Source organism: Euleptes europaea, chromosome 5 (genome assembly GCF_029931775.1).
Source record: "Euleptes europaea isolate rEulEur1 chromosome 5, rEulEur1.hap1, whole genome shotgun sequence".
NCBI lineage: Eukaryota > Metazoa > Chordata > Lepidosauria > Squamata > Sphaerodactylidae > Euleptes > Euleptes europaea.
This window is the reverse complement of record NC_079316.1, coordinates 109,799,793-109,812,604: the sequence shown is the minus strand read 5'-3', so window position 1 is coordinate 109,812,604 and position 12,812 is coordinate 109,799,793. Positions and strand designations below refer to the sequence as shown.

At 44.4% G+C, this 12,812-nt stretch overlaps 1 protein-coding gene across 1 annotated transcript in view; it reads right to left on the bottom strand.

Moving 5' to 3' along the window:
• The window catches only part of ZCCHC24 (zinc finger CCHC-type containing 24), a 169,212-nt gene that overhangs the window by 119,878 nt on the left and 36,522 nt on the right, over window positions 1-12,812 (bottom strand). Inside the window, exon 2 of the mRNA XM_056849792.1 lies at window positions 12,002-12,202. Within this exon, the coding sequence (XP_056705770.1) occupies window positions 12,002-12,202 (201 nt within the window). The remainder of the gene's footprint in view (window positions 1-12,001; window positions 12,203-12,812) is intronic.

Genomic DNA, 12,812 nt, shown 5'->3' with positions numbered 1-12,812 from the left:
ACAACAGGATAGGAACTTTTGGCCTTCCAACATGCAACAGCGGGAACTGATTAACAGAAGTGCAAACAGTGCCTTGGTGTGATTGTTAGGCATTTTCCAAACAAGTGCCAGCAGGTCGTGTCAGAATCCCGGTTTCTCAAAACCATCTGAAGCCAGAGAAAGAATAGTCAATTAGCCTATTGAAGCTGCCAGGTACATTTGCATTTATTGATATCCCAGTTCCCCCACCCCCACTGGGACTCAGAACAGCTTAGATCATTGTTCTCCCTTCCTCTATTTCCCTACAATGACAACTTTGTCAGGTAGGCCAGGCTGAGGGCGTGTGACAGGCCCAAGTTCACCCAACAAGCTTCCACGGTAGAAGTGGGGATTTGAACTCAGGTCACCCAGGGTCCCAGTACACTACTCTATCTACTACACACTGGCTCTCCACACAGGTGGGATTGCTATGAATCGTGTGAAAGTTATAAAAACTGAAGTTAACAGTTAAAAACTGAAGCAAAACAGAACCAGAAACACTGGAAATAACTTTTTCACTATCAAGGAGGGTCTATGCACAGCATTTTACCATGTAAATGTTCACATACCTAAGGAAGTTTTATTGGCTTTGTTTCTAGCATAGATCAATAGATCAAGGGATGTAAAAACATTTTCTCTCTCCCTTTCCCCCATACACACACTAACAAGTACTGTATAGTACTACATACCAAGTACAATGAAATGCTGGTGGTGGAAAGGACCGTCAAGTCACAGCCGACTTATGGCGACCCCGTAGGATTTTCAAGGCAAGAGACTGTTCAGAGGTGGTTTGTCATTGTCTCCCTCTGCGTAACGGCCCTAGACTTCTTCAGTGGACTCCCATCCAAATACTAACCAGGGCCAGCCCTGCTTATCTTCTGAGATCTGATGCAATCGGGCTAGCCTGGGCCATCCAGGTCCGGAATGACCAAAGAAATACTATTCTATTATTCCCATGATGAAATTTTTACTACACAACGGTTAAAGTAAATTAAAAATGAAAAGAAGTTACACCTAAGAAGAGCCCCACTGGATCAGACCAGAGCCCATGTGGTCCAGAATTGGGTTCTGGGAATCTGTCCTGCCAGTGTGGTGTAGTGGTTAAGACTTGATGGACTCTGATCTGGAGAACCGGGTTTGATTCCCTGCTCCTCCTCATGAGTGGCGGAGGCTAATCTGGAGAACCGGGTTGGTTTCCCCACTCCTACACATGAAACCAGCAGGGTGACCTTGAGCTAGTCACAGCTCTCTCAGCCCCACCTACCTCACAGAGTGTCTGTTGTGGGGAGGTGAAGGGAAGGTGATTGCAAGCTGGTTTGATTCTTCCTAAAGTGTTAGAGAAAGTCTGTAACTTTTTAGAGGGGGGAAAGATAGATAACCTTCTTTGTGCTTTGCCAAGGGCTAATAACCATGTGAGGAAAGCAGGCTGGTTTTGATTAGTGAAACTGTGCAGGGATGAAAGGGTAAACTCCATCCCCCCACCCACCCCCGTAGCTGTCCTTCAACTTTAAAAGACTGGCAGAGATCCATGATCTCTAGTTTGACTCTCAGGAAGACAGCCGTTCTAAATGAAGTGTGAAGATAGATGCAACATTTTTTGGGGTGTGTGTGTGTGATTTGATAGAGCATGCCTTTTCCTTCTACTGAGATGTTCTGGAAAACATAAATCTGGTCCTGATTCCAGGGGAAAGCTGGCTGGAACCTACTGGTTAGTGACTTTGACATCACCATACCATTTCCCAAACTTCTAAAGAGAATTTGCGTAAGTTTTTTTTTTTAATTTCCACCTTATTGAATAAGGCGGAGGTGCATATAAACTATTTTTTATTTTTTAAAAAAAACCACTTTTAATAATTTAAACAGCCTAACTACTGCCGGAAGGAATGAACATCTGACACCCTGTTTGGCTCGGGAGCAAATCAGTGATCCAGCAGTCAGCTTGATGGTCTCGATGTTTATAACATTTGTTGTGAGGCTGGGTTTACATTGTGCATGATGTCTGTTTTTACCATAAAATGCCTCATTCAAGAGTTTCCTGTTGCAGGCATTTTGTGTTACCATTCTTTTTCAGATGTGATAGTGCTCAGGGATGCTTTCCAAATTCTGTGCATCTATATTTCTACCCAGATTCTGGAGTTCCAAATTATAAAGTTTCCAAAGTGGAATGCTAGGTCTTTTATGCATGGATGTTTCACTCGCCGTCACCCCTCTGACGACTTCGGGTCTTTGGAGTATGCATGCCATCTCTGATCATCAGAGGTCGCCTCGCTCTCCCCCTGCGTTTCCCCACGTTTTGCCCGCGCTTTCAAATTCAAGATAAAACAGGTCCCTCAAAATACCGTAACAATGGTTTGTGATTCTCACAGGTGGAAGGTCATCTCCGGTGAAGAAGTCCTTTGGGGCACCGACTTCCAAATCCAGTTATTTGTTTCAAATTGAATCATCGTCACTCTTCAGGGGCAACTGAATGACTGATAGCCAAAAGCTTCTGCTTTTGTGACTTTGAAATACTACTGAGGAATTGTCTTTCAGGGATGCTGGAAGTACCGTAAGTAAGGGAGCCCCAGAAAACCTGAGAAAAGAAGGTCTCCTCGAACTAAAAAGTTCGGTCAGTCAAAAGAAGAAGGATTATCAGCTTTGGAATTCAACTTGGTTAACCTGTGTAGAGTCCTTTTGTTTGTTTGTTTGTTTGTTTTTTTAAGAAAAATGGTTCATCCTTTTTTATTTCACACAGATGTAAAACAGGCAAAACTGAGGTGGAAGGGAGTCAAATAGGGGAAAAAATACTCTGGTGGTTGTAGTGCAGTATTTTTGCAAGGGAATGATCGCTTTTTTCTTTTCTTTTTACAATTTTATATTATTTTAACAAACACAAACAACCACAAACACATTAAAACATAAACTTAATATAACAATATATATGAAGCTTGCCATTCAAAAATTGCAATTCTATTGTCAGTCTCATTAAATTACATTGCTCTTTGTTTATACAGGTTGAATATCCCTTATATGGACACCCGATATCCAGGCTGATCCAAAAACCGGACCTTTTGAGCCGGCATGCAGGCGTTACTCACAGGCCCTCTGCAGCGCAACCAATGGGTCAATGTACACAAAATTATTAAAAATATTGTATAAAATTACATTCAGGCTATCTGTGTAAAGTATATATAAAACATATATAAAACATAAATGTTGTGTTTAGACTTGGGTCCCATCCCCAAGATATCTCATTATACATATGCAAAAATTCCAAAATATTCCAAAATACGGAAAGATCCAAAATACAGACCACTTCTGGTCCCAAGCGCTCCATATAAGGGATACTCAACCCATACATTTTGTTCCTACTTACTTTAATGATACTGTTCATATGGCCAATTCGGCCCTGACCAATGTCACACGGAGATTAAAAATTACAGGGGGGGGGGGGAACAGGAAAAAGAACTATCTAGATAACCCATAAGATAATTAGTATTTTTTTTCATCTTGATTAACTGGGAAAGAAACCAGGCAACTGCCGATGTGGTATTAAAATCCACCCCTGCATATTGTCCCATATCAGTTAGCACATTTATTGCTCGCATTACCTAAAACTCTTATCTAAATTTGATTCAGTTCTGTTCCAAATTTCTAGCTATATAATTTTTTTTTAAAAAAATCAATTTCCCCCAAAATTTTGTGATCGATATTATGTATAAAAGATGTCAATGTTATACATGATATAAAATATGATAGCTTTTTTCCCACTGTAACCGAGATCTTTCTAACGCTGGCAGGTAGAAATGCTAGTGCCCTCTGCTAGAAAAGTCAATGACATTTTTTCTTACACAATGGTTTAAATGGGAGTTGGATTTGCCCCATGTTGAGGTAACATTTGGGGAATGCAACGGGCTCCAGCTCTCGTATCGCTTACACCAGATGGGAGACGTCAACGGGAAGCTGCATTCGCTCACCAACACCCTCTCTCGCACCACGCCCCCCACCACATCCTCAAAGTCTTATTCGCAAGGATTGCTGATCTTGGCACATCCTAAAAGCCCGGCGAACTAGGGACTGTCAAGGGGGAAAAAAAGATAAGGAGATGCAGGGAGGAGCCCATCCCCCCCCCAAAAAAAAATCATTGCAAGAAAGAGAGGGCGATGTCCAAAGATTCAGTTGTTTAAAGAAAGTGTGAAGAATTCAACAGTGATCCAGATTTCCTTCACAGATTTCCCGTGAAGCCTCAATGCCAGACCCACTGAATCCCCTCAAAATGGACCACAGTCTAGCAAGTATGACTGATAACAAATCAGTTTTCCTAAAACTGCTAGAACTATGTAGAAGTTGCACTGACATCCCAAAAGCAGTGATTCAGGCCAGGAATTCAACAGAATTAACAGACTGGGCTCCAATCTGCCTGCCTGGCCTGCTGATTTACTTCATGTTTTTGCCAAGGGCCAATTTCCCACTTTCAATAAATGAGTCAAAAATAATTTCAGTCGAGTGGAAATGTCCCCTGAGAAGAAGAAGAAGAGCTGGTTTTTATATGCCGACTTTCTCTACCCCTTAAGGAAGAATCAAACTGGCTTACATCACCTTTCCCTTCCCCTCCCCACAACAGACACCCTGTGAGGCTGGTGGGGCTGAGAAAGCTGTGACTAGCCCAAGGTCACCCAGCTGGCTTCATGCGTAGGAGTGGGGAAACCAACCTGGTTCACCAGATTAGCCTCCGCCGCTCATGTGGAGGTGTGGGGAATCAAACCCAGTTCTCCAGATCAGAGTCCACGCCACCAAACCACCGCTCTTAACCACTACACCACGCTGGCTCTCTGAAGGGGAGAAAGTCTTAGACTCTGTGAACCTTAGCACTGCCAACCTCCAGGAGGGGGCTGGAGATCTCCTGGGATTTCAGCTGATCTCCAGATGAGAGAGGTCAATTCTTTCCTGCTTTGGAAGGTGGACTCTATGGCATGATACCCTGCTGATCTTCCTCCCCTCTCCAAACCGCACCCTCCTCAGGTTCCAACCCCAAAATCTCCAGGTATTTCTCAACCCAGAGTTGGCAACCCCAGTGAGCATTCATGTTTTCCAATTCCGGTGGTACCACTGTTCCTGCCACTATTTCTTCATCCTTCCAAGGGATTACTTGCGTGGGTGACTGCTCTGGGTTGGGAAATACCTGGAGATTTGGGGGGGGGGGTTGGAGCCTGAAGAGGGTGGGGTTTGGGGAGGGGCTTCAGCGGGTATCATGCCATACAGCCTGCCTTCCAAAGCGGCCATTTTCTCCAGGGGAACTGATCTCTGTCAGCTGGAGATCAGCTGTAATCCCAGGAGATCTCCAGCTACCACCTGGGGTTTGACAACCCTAATGATTGTGCCCAGTTTCAGGGAATGTATTGTGAATGGGGTGACATCACACCGATCTGGTTGTGCGACAATGACTATGTCTTGGGGCAACTGAAATAAATAAGTGAACATTTTCATCAGGTGTGCTAAGAAATCATACCAAAAAAAGATTATTTTCAGCGCTATAAACAAAGGAATTCACTATTATTCAGCACTACTTCACTACTGTTCTACATTGTAAACAAGGAATTCACTATCGTTCCGCACTAATTCACTACTATTTGGCACGGTAAACAAGGAATTCATTTATTCAGCACTAAAAACAAGGAATTCATTATTAGTCAGCACTATAAACAAAGTATTGTTCGCTATAAACAAGGAATCATTTCGGTGCCTCGCTGTTTTTGAAATATTCCTGACTCCATCTTGGGTGTTCAGCTCACTGCCATTTTTCAAAGAGTTCTCGCAAGACCCTCCACTCTTCTCCAGCCTTTTGCTCCGTAGGAAACTTAACAGCAAGAACAGAAGAACTCGCTGTGGACTGGAATATAAATAACCACCACCACCACCCCACACACACACACTCCATTTTCCTCTCCGTTGGGGACTTGCGTGGCTAGAGAAAGCTCGATTTGCTATCAGCTTTTACCTCTCCACCTCCCTTAGAAATTTCTTCCACATTATTTACTTTCGGGGTTCTAAAGTTTCAGCTGTTCTACGAATCTCTCCTCCTCCCCCTTTTTTTCAGTGGAGAAGAAACCTGATGCACCAGATGGGTGGGAGTGCTTATTAGAGCTTATTTTTTGGAGTGGGGGGGGGGAGTGTTCTGACATCTGGTTCCCATTAGCAATCTCATGCGTGCTGAATTCGGGCATGGGAAGCATGCTGAAGCAGACGAGCGTTTTTCAAGTTTCTTTCGGCACCATCAACAAAACCACCGCCTCTCCTGTTGCCCGCCCAGGAAATGTTAAAACCAAGCTCGCCATCTTAATCTTCCTACCATCTCGTATACCTGGATGGAAAAATAGCCCTGCTTCACGTTTTAAAGATATTCAGTGACAGGGAGAGAGGATCTCAGCCTCTGATAATTTTTTAAAGTCCCAAAATGGTGTGGGCAAAGGCTGAAGGAGATGCGGCGCCCCCTCACCAAAACTACCAGCACGCTAGCTGCAAGAATAACACCTTTCCCCCCATGATACTTTCATTCATTTTGTACACCTTCAACTGCCATGGAGTCTCCCAAGGAATTCGCGGGGAAGTGGAACAAGAAATGAATTCCATTAGAGAATTACAGATCCCCCAACAGTTTCCCAAGGAGAGGGGAAGACTAGTAAACCCACTACATTTTCACTATTTGGAAAATAAGATTGTCCTCACAACAAAACCCTTTCCTTGAAAGATAATCTCCTACTGGATCCTCAGAACAGAAGAGGTATGAATTGCTTGTTGAACACTAGGGCTGCCTAGGGATCCACCCACCCCCAGCTGATGCCCCCCACCACCAATCAGCTGGCTGGGGGGGGGGGACTTGTTGGCAATGGGCAACAACCTAGCTCGGTGTGGCATCAATGTTGCCGGAGATGCCAGCTCCAACGCACGCCGGAAGTGACACCATTGGGATGCCACCAATGTGGGACATTCTGGTATTTGGTCACAAACTCTATGGTAAAACCGGATTCTACCACAGCGTTTTTGCCTAAACAACAGAGTGTCCCACGTCGCCGGCAATGTACTGGCCTCACTCCCAGTGCACACCAGAAGTGACATCACCAGCAGCTGCAGGTAAATCTCTTCCCACCGGTTGCCAAGGGGGACCTGGCAACCCTAACACATTAACAAACTTATAGTGGTTATCTATTATTCAGTGGTGGCATTCCCTAAAAGAAGTTCTGATGAAGGGAGCTTTGATTTTTAAAAGCTCATTCCCTGGAAATCTTGGTGGTCTTTGAACACATAAAGATGCCTTCTACTGAATCAGACCCTTGGTCCACCCAGGTCAGTATTGTCTACTCAGACCAGCAGCGGCTCTCCAGGGTCTCAGGCTAGAGGTCTTTCACATCACCTACTTACCTAGCCCCTTTAACTGGAGATGCCAAGGATTGAACCTGAGACCTTCTGCGTGCCAAGCAGATGCTCGACCACTGAGACACAGCCCCTCCCCAAGGGCTTTAAGGTGCTACTGGACTCAAATCTTGCTCTTTTCCTGATGACCAAAATGGCTACCCACCTGACACGGGAAATAACAGATTAGCAAGGTAAAAATTCTCCCCTGGGCATTCCTTTCCTTGCAGAATGAAAATTCCCAGGTCTGGAAATAGTGCTTGGCTATTAAACCAATATAAAGCGGTTGCAAATGCAAATGTATCTGTAAACTCAAAAGAGTATTTTTTGATAGCTGTTTTTATTTATTTTTTAAAGATAGAAAGGGGAGGGGAAATAGCAGGAAAAGGTAATACAGAACCACATACAATACACTCTTTTCCCCTTTCTTCCTTGGCACCCAAAATATGTTGCGCTAAACTCACTACTACATTAAAAACTATCCACTAAAAATAATATCGAATGTTTTCAGCATTTCAGAAGAGTATTTTTGTCCTTTTCCCAATGTAACCAGCTCATCAAATCTTAAGCTACATCACAGATGTAAAGTCCGCTGAAATCCACAGGATTTCCTTCCAAATATTCTGTTCGAAATAGAGGCATTAATAACAAAATGGCTACCTGGTTGCCAGGCAGACAATTAAAAAAGCAACAAAAAACAGGCCACAATACTTTCTTAAGTAGCCTTTTAAAAAAATACACCTGACCATGTGAGGTGAGCAGGATTTGAATGACAGACTTTGCACGTCCTTTCTATATATTTTTTAAAAAGTTAAGGTATCTGCAGCAAGGTTAGAAGACCATGAACCTGAGAGCCAACTTTGGCAGAAGCTATCCACCAACACCCGGGCAAGAAAGTCTGAACCGCTCTCTGGCTATGGGCTGGCCTCTGTGTCAACAGAACGGCAGGCACCAGGGCCATTGATCCAAAACGATCATAAGAACAGTAAACCTTTTAAATCTCCAAAAAGGCTTTGCTGATTATTTATTCGTAGTCTGCCCTGGTCAGAAATAATGCTAAGAATTCATATAGCTTTTAGACAGTTTCAGCTAGTTAATGCCAGAAACCTAGCAAAAAAGGCTAAAAAAAATCAGATTCTCAAAACCCCCCCCCCCCTGTACTCTTAATCTGCTGGAATGTTCACCGTTTTTAAAAAGAAGCTGCTTTGGCTTCTGTTAGGGTTGCCAACTTCCAGGTACTAGCTGGAGATATCCTGCTATTGTAACTGATCTCCAGCCGCAAGAGATCAGTTCAACTGGAGAAAACTGCCGTTTTGGCAATTGGACTCTATGGCATTGAAGTCTCTCCCCTCCCCAAACCCCACCCTCCTCAGGCTCCGCCCCAAAAACATCACACCGGTGGTGAAGAGGGACCTTGCAACCCTATTGGTGTGACAGGCAGACAGCCGGTAGGTGCTCTTAGCACATGCTCAGAGCATACTTGGTTGCTTAATCCCTTTCTGTCTGGAGAAACTGCCTTAGGGCGAGCGATTCTTTCCTTATTTACTTATTTAGTTCATTTATACCCCAACTCTCTCCCCCAAATGGGGAGCCAAAGCAGCTTTCATGATTCCAGCATGGTGTAGTGGTTAGGAGCAGTGGACTGTAATCTGGAGAACCGGGTTCGATTCCCCACTCCTCCACATGAAGCCTGCTGGGTGACCTTGGGCCAGTCACAGTTCTCTCCGAACTCTCTCAGCCCCACCTTCCTCACAAGGTGTCTGTTGTGAAGAAGGGCAGGAAGGCGATTGTAAGCCACTTTGAGATCCCCTAAAAAGTTGAGAAAAGCGGGGTATAAAAACCAGTTCTTCTTTCCCCTCTATTTTATCCTCAAAACAACCCTGTGAGGTAGGCTAGGCTCAGAATGTGTGCCTGGACCAAGGTCACCCAGCAAGCTTCCTTGGCAGAGCGGGGATTCGAATCCCGGTCTCCTAGACTCCTAGTCTGACACTCTAACCATCACACCACACTGCCCCTCGCAATTTTTTTCTGAACCACAAGTGCCTCGAATCACATTCAACCCAGTCCTGCCACACTCCTGCAAGTTTTGTCACATGATAACCTAGGTCTGACTAGACAGTACAGTGTCTTCTACCACCAGAGACCTACAGTTCGCAAGTGGCAGTGTGACCATGCACAGGTACCATACGATCAGTTCACACAGGATTTCAAACTGTGGTTTGGAATGAGCCCTGTGCTGATGTGCACCCTTCCCCCTTTGTATGCACGGAGCAACTCAATCACTTTAGTACAAACCATGGTTTGCTCCAAGCTGGCCAACTGTGGCTTGGTCTTCCCCTCCACACCAGCACTGCCAACTGTACTTGAAAGATGGTTTGTGATCCTGGTTTTGAACCAAAGGGCAGACCATAATCTGCCCATCAGGAAGTAAAGGCAAGCTGGTTTCAAACCAAAGGTCAAACCATAATCTTCCCATCAGGAAGTAAAGGCAAACTGTGGTTTGTGTTAAAATGGAATGTTTCCAGGCATACCAGAGAGGGAGAAGAGGACCAAACCTCTATTTAAAAAAACAAACAAAACAGAAAACTATCTTCTTGTCCATCAGCATTCTCCCCAACCAGTATTTCTGGGATTTACATCTCTGACGCCCCAACGTTTCCATGACAGCATTTCAAGATTAGCCAAGAGAATAAAAGTTGCATTTTCAGAAGCCAGGGAGTTGAGAGCTGTGGTTATGATGTGAAATAGCAAACTAATAGCTATCTAGCATTTTGGAGCATTGCATACATACATTCTTGTTCCTTCGGACTACATTCTCCATCACGTTAAAGCCAGGAGACTGTTCCTGCCATACCACAACACACTGAAAATTCTGAGGTATTCCAACTTCATGGAAGACCTAGCATGAACTTGGATGTCCTTCCCAAAAGTGGGTTAATCGAGGAAGAATTGATCATGGCATGGCTTTATTGGCTGATAGATTTATAGCCAGTGTTCCCGCTCATCTGGCACGTGAGGCAGTTGCAATAAAAATGTGCACAACAGAAAAAACAACAACTGCACTATAACGAAATTAAAAACCCAGGCGGTATAATAATGCAACAGGGGAAAAAAACCTCGGCCTTAACTTTTAAACATGAGAGCGGCTTACACATAACCGAACATAAGAGAAGCCCTGCTGGATCAGACCAAGGCCCATCAAGTCCAGCAGTCTGTTCACACAGGGGCCAACCAGGGGCCCCCAGGAAGCCCACAGACAAGACGACTGCAGCAGCATCCTGCCTGTGTTCCACAGCACCTAATGTAATAGGCCTGCTCTCCTGATCCTGGAGAGAATAGGGATGCATCCATTTTTACTAGTAGCCATGAATAGCCATATCCTCCATGAACATGTCCACTCCCCTCTTAGTAGAGCAAGCGCTATTTTGTTATGAGGGGAAGTATCCCTCAGCCATTCTAATAGGAAATCTAAAAAGTGTGTACATTTAGGGCACTATTAAATGCCACAAATACTAATTCTCGTGGACTAGAAGCTCTGCAGTCATCTAGCAGGGCTAATTTCCAGTGTGGACAGTGCAGTTCCACAAGTACACTAAGACCAACTGTGGTCTAATTCTTGAGTATGTGAGCTGCCAGTTTAAGAACGGGAATGCAAATGCCAAACTCGCTGGAATGGAGAGTACCTGCACTTGGGTGGCTATTCAGTTGTGTCTCTGATCTGACCTCCACAATGCCTAAAAAGCAGAGATACACGGAACATCCAACTGATGGCCACAGGGATATCTGAGACTGTGGGGTAGATAACTCCATGAGAACTACAAATAGCAAACTACAAATGGGTTGCAATGCAGATACAACTACAAATTATCGTTTACCACAAAAGCAGAAGATGCCGTTTATCTTGTTGCACGTGAGGAATGAAGACTACAGGACCAGAGTTCTTGCAAGTGAACCAGAAGCTCCTCTGAACCGTGTTCAGATAGCAGGGACATGAAGAATGGTTGGCGCAAACCAAAGTACACACTGCATCTTTCTGAATATGTGACGGTTTCCTTCCTCACCTGAAAACTACCATTTGTGATCTCCCTGCTCTACCCAATAGTCAGGCCATGACCACCCCGCCCCCCCGAGCATTAATGCCCACATTTCAGCTAGGATGTTGCACTTCCTGCTTCCTCACAGTGCTTTTTGCTTGGAACATCTGTAACTAAGATGTTGCAAATGAAGTGTTCTGTTCAGTAAACCCACTGCCAAAGGAGGATGGAAATGCATTCAGCAAACACCACAGCACTGAAAGAGGACAGGGACGTATCGAGAACGATCTTCAAAATGGAAAACTTGACAAAACAGCATTAAAAGTTTTCAAAGGTGTCTTGTTCGAGGTGGAACTCTGGGGGTGTTGGGGGGGGGGGTGTATGAGCAAAATAACAGTGGCCTTTTCCAGCACCATCAAGCCAAGGGGGTCTGAAACTGGAAACCTGTAAAAGGCTATTATGAAACATCACGTTAGCTCTCGGCAGACGAGAAGGTGATCGGCCTCTTCAGTGGCGAAGAGCACACCGAATGGATTGCAGTGCGCGTTTCGGACCCTTACCTGTGGGCAGTCCTTGATGTAGTGTCCTTTGTTAAAGCAGAGATGGCACAGGTAGTTGGGCGGGGGTCTCTTGCTGGGCTTCCTCGCTTCCGACGAGAGAGATATGTCGGAGAAATGTTCAGTGAGGGAGCTCAAGCCATCCACGATATTATTAAGGGAGCCATAGGGAGAGGCGCTCTTATAGAGGCTGCTGCTCAGGGCCTGCCAGGAAGAAAAGACAATGCAGTGAATTCCTTGTGTGATAATCGCTCTCAGTACCAGTTAATAGTAGAAAGAAAGAAAGAAAGAAAGAAAGAAAGAAAGAAAGAAAGAAAGAAAGAAAGAAAGAAAGAAAGAAAGAAAGAAAGAAAGAAAGAAAGAAAGAAAGAAAGAAAGAAAGAAAGAAAGAAGGAAAGAAGGAAAGAAGGAAAGAAGGAAAGAAGGAAAGAAGGAAAGAAGGAAAGAAGGAAAGAAGGAAAGAAAGAAAGAAAGAAAGAAAGAAAGAAAGAAAGAAAGAAAGAAAGAAAGAAAGAAAGAAAGAAAGAAAGAAAGAAAGAAAGAAAGAAAGAAAGAAAGAAAGAAAGAAAGAAAGAAAGAAAGGAAGAACCCACTCCATCTTCCATCTCCCCATGCCCAGTTTTGCACATGTGTACATGTGGGAAGGAGATCCCTAATAGGGCACTTGAGAGCTCTCTCTCTGCTGCCAGTCCAGTCTAGGGTTGCCAACCTCCAAGTACTGGCTGGAGATCTCCTGCTATTACAACTGATCTCCAGCCAACAGAGATCAGTTCACCTGGAGAAAATGGCTGCTTTGACAATTGGACTCTATGGC